General features: G+C 52.4%; 1 protein-coding gene across 1 annotated transcript; it reads left to right on the forward strand.

Annotated features, from left to right (window-relative positions):
- Positions 1 to 403: 403 nt before the first annotated feature.
- On the forward strand, positions 404 to 2,186 carry LOC123040591 (NAC domain-containing protein 92). The gene is made up of 3 exons (XM_044463390.1): positions 404 to 733; positions 814 to 1,100; positions 1,285 to 2,186. Exons 1-3 carry the CDS (start codon positions 538 to 540, stop codon positions 1,855 to 1,857), a joined length of 1,056 nt encoding a protein of 351 aa, XP_044319325.1. The 5' UTR covers positions 404 to 537; the 3' UTR covers positions 1,858 to 2,186.
- Positions 2,187 to 2,586: the final 400 nt, after the last annotated feature.

Here is a 2,586-nt window from a genome sequence, read left to right on the forward strand (position 1 = left end):
CTTATCCTGAAGTAGTGTCATTAGCAACCAAGGATTAAAATCACGGAAGAAATAATTTAGCAGCGGGAAATGCTCCATCTCCGACGATTTCAGCGTTTTCTCCCGCGATTCACAATAGCACTCAAATTGCGGGGCAGTTTCCGAACGGAGATAGCGCCATGAATTGTGTCGGTTTCATCCGCTATTTTAAGTGTTAGCAACTTATTTTTATTTTTTTTCTGGGATATGTAGCAACCTATTAACACTTGAGGCTTGCAGTTGTTATCCAGGATGTTCTCATGAGCGATTCATTCAGACATGATTAGCCGCTTGGTAGCAGCATTAATTTACTGCCTTGGAATTACTACTAAAGCAATTAATTAATAGCCATCTGACGCTATATAAGCCCACCCCGCCCGGTCTTCCAAACCCCAAACCATTCAGACAAAATCACTTCTAACATCTCGATCTAGCTCTTCCTCCTGCTCAGCTCTCGTTCCATCAGGGTCTTCCACAGCGTAGCAAGGCAAGCTAGTAGATCCCGGAGAGGGTGCAGCCATGTCGGACGTGACGGCGGTGATGGATCTGGAGGCGGAGGAGCGGCAGCTGGCACTTCCGCCGGGGTTCCGGTTCCACCCCACCGACGAGGAGGTGGTCACCCACTACCTCACCCGCAAGGTCCTCCGCGAATCCTTCTCCTGCCAAGTGATCACCGACGTCGACCTCAACAAGAACGAGCCGTGGGAGCTCCCTGGTGAGTGCAGTACTACTCCTCCACAAGAGCGTTCTTCGATTTGATTTGCAGCGCGCTCATGGCCGGTTCGTTTCTTGCAGGCCTGGCGAAGATGGGCGAGAAGGAGTGGTTCTTCTTCGTGCACAGGGGCCGGAAGTACCCGACGGGGACGCGCACCAACCGGGCGACGAAGAACGGCTACTGGAAGGCGACGGGGAAGGACAAAGAGATCTTCCGCGGCAAGGGCCGGGACGCCGTCCTCGTCGGCATGAAGAAGACGCTCGTCTTCTACACCGGCCGCGCCCCCAGCGGCGGGAAGACGCCGTGGGTGATGCACGAGTACCGCCTCGAGGGCCAGCTGCCCCATCGCCTTCCCCGCACCGCCAAGGTACGGCCGGCAAGATTCGATTGTCCCGGCCCGTCTCCGTCTCCGTGTCGATCGGTCGAACCGCCGGAGCATCCGGAGATGCTGCTGGACTGGACCACGCGCTCACATGTCGCGCTCCCGATTTGCTTCTCGTTTCTTATTCTTTTCGTGTTGTTTTCTCAACCTGCCTGTTGCGTGCGCGCAGGATGATTGGGCTGTTTGCCGGGTGATCAACAAAGACTTGGGGGCGAGGAATGCTCCACGGATGGAGGATCCGCTCGCCTTCCTCGATGACTTGCTCAACAATGATGACTTGCTTAACAACGCCGACCTGCTCGATAACGCTGACCTGCCGATGCTCATGGACTCACCGTCTGGCGCCGACGATTTCGCCGGCGCTTCGAGCTCCACCTCCAGCGCCGCCCTGCCGCTTGAGGCGGACACGGAGCATTTGACTATCAAGATGGAGCCGCCGCAGCAGATGCAGAGCCCAAACTCCTTCATGCCGGCGACGGCCAACGGCAATCTTGGCGGCGTCGGGTACTCACCCTACCAGGCTATGGGCGATCAGCAGGTCGCGATCCGCAGGTACAGCAAGCCGAAGGCGGAGGTAGCGTCTTCGTCCGCGCTGCTGAGCCCTTCGCTGGGCTTGGACACGGCGGCGCTCGCCGGCGCGGACACCTCGTTCCTGATGGCGTCGTCGCGGTCGTACTTCGATCTGGAGGAGCTGTTCCGGGGCGAGCCTCTCATGGACTACTCCAACATGTGGAAGATATGATTGAATCCATCCATCTATTCGATGGATTGGAGCGTCTCAGTTTGCTGGTAACAATAGATGGTTATTTGGTTGATGCTAGCTCTTCGATCGATTAGTTGCTTCATTAACTTTGATTAAGGATTGTGTTCATTAAGGTATCCTGGTGTGTTTGTTGATGCGTGCAAGGCATAATGATGGCCTGTGAGCGGAGGGAGTGCTGATTAATCTTAGAACGTGGTATCAAACTACTAGGAGTCATCTGTAGTTTGTACATAGTTACCTGATTGCCATAATACAGTTTAGTGATTAGGGGGATGAACCCGATCAAGTTGGTTGATAAATATATTTAATTGTGTGTTGATGGAGCTGAATTGTTCCTTGTTGCTACCTTGTTTGTGGGAGCTTAGATATGACATCCTTAGAAAACATCTAGATGTGAATTAGACAAACTATTTATTTATTCTACCATTAATCGTACATGCCATGGTTGATTCAGGGGTATCGGTTACTTACGGTACCATCCTATAATCACGATTAGCGATCCCCGATTGTAGATGCGTTTACCAAGCAAAATATACCGAAACGCCCACTCACTGAGCCAAGGTGCATTGTAGTTCCGTCACATTCCTTGTAGAGGTCATATGTTTCATTTTCCTACATTTTTGTTCACTGGTTACACAATTATAATGGCCCCGGTTTCTCTACGGGTTTATTAACCGGTTCCAAAAGTAGTGGTCAGGATGGTTCGAA

This window comes from Triticum aestivum, chromosome 2B (assembly GCF_018294505.1).
Source record: "Triticum aestivum cultivar Chinese Spring chromosome 2B, IWGSC CS RefSeq v2.1, whole genome shotgun sequence".
Lineage (NCBI taxonomy): Eukaryota > Viridiplantae > Streptophyta > Magnoliopsida > Poales > Poaceae > Triticum > Triticum aestivum.

Coding starts and splice junctions, on each gene's coding strand:
- LOC123040591 (XM_044463390.1), top strand. CDS start 538: ATGTCGGACGTGACGGCGGTGATGGATCTGGAGGCGGAGGAGCGGCAG. Junction 734..813: donor CGAGCCGTGGGAGCTCCCTG/GTGAGTGCAGTA, acceptor CGTTTCTTGCAG/GCCTGGCGAAGATGGGCGAG. Junction 1,101..1,284: donor GCCTTCCCCGCACCGCCAAG/GTACGGCCGGCA, acceptor GCGTGCGCGCAG/GATGATTGGGCTGTTTGCCG.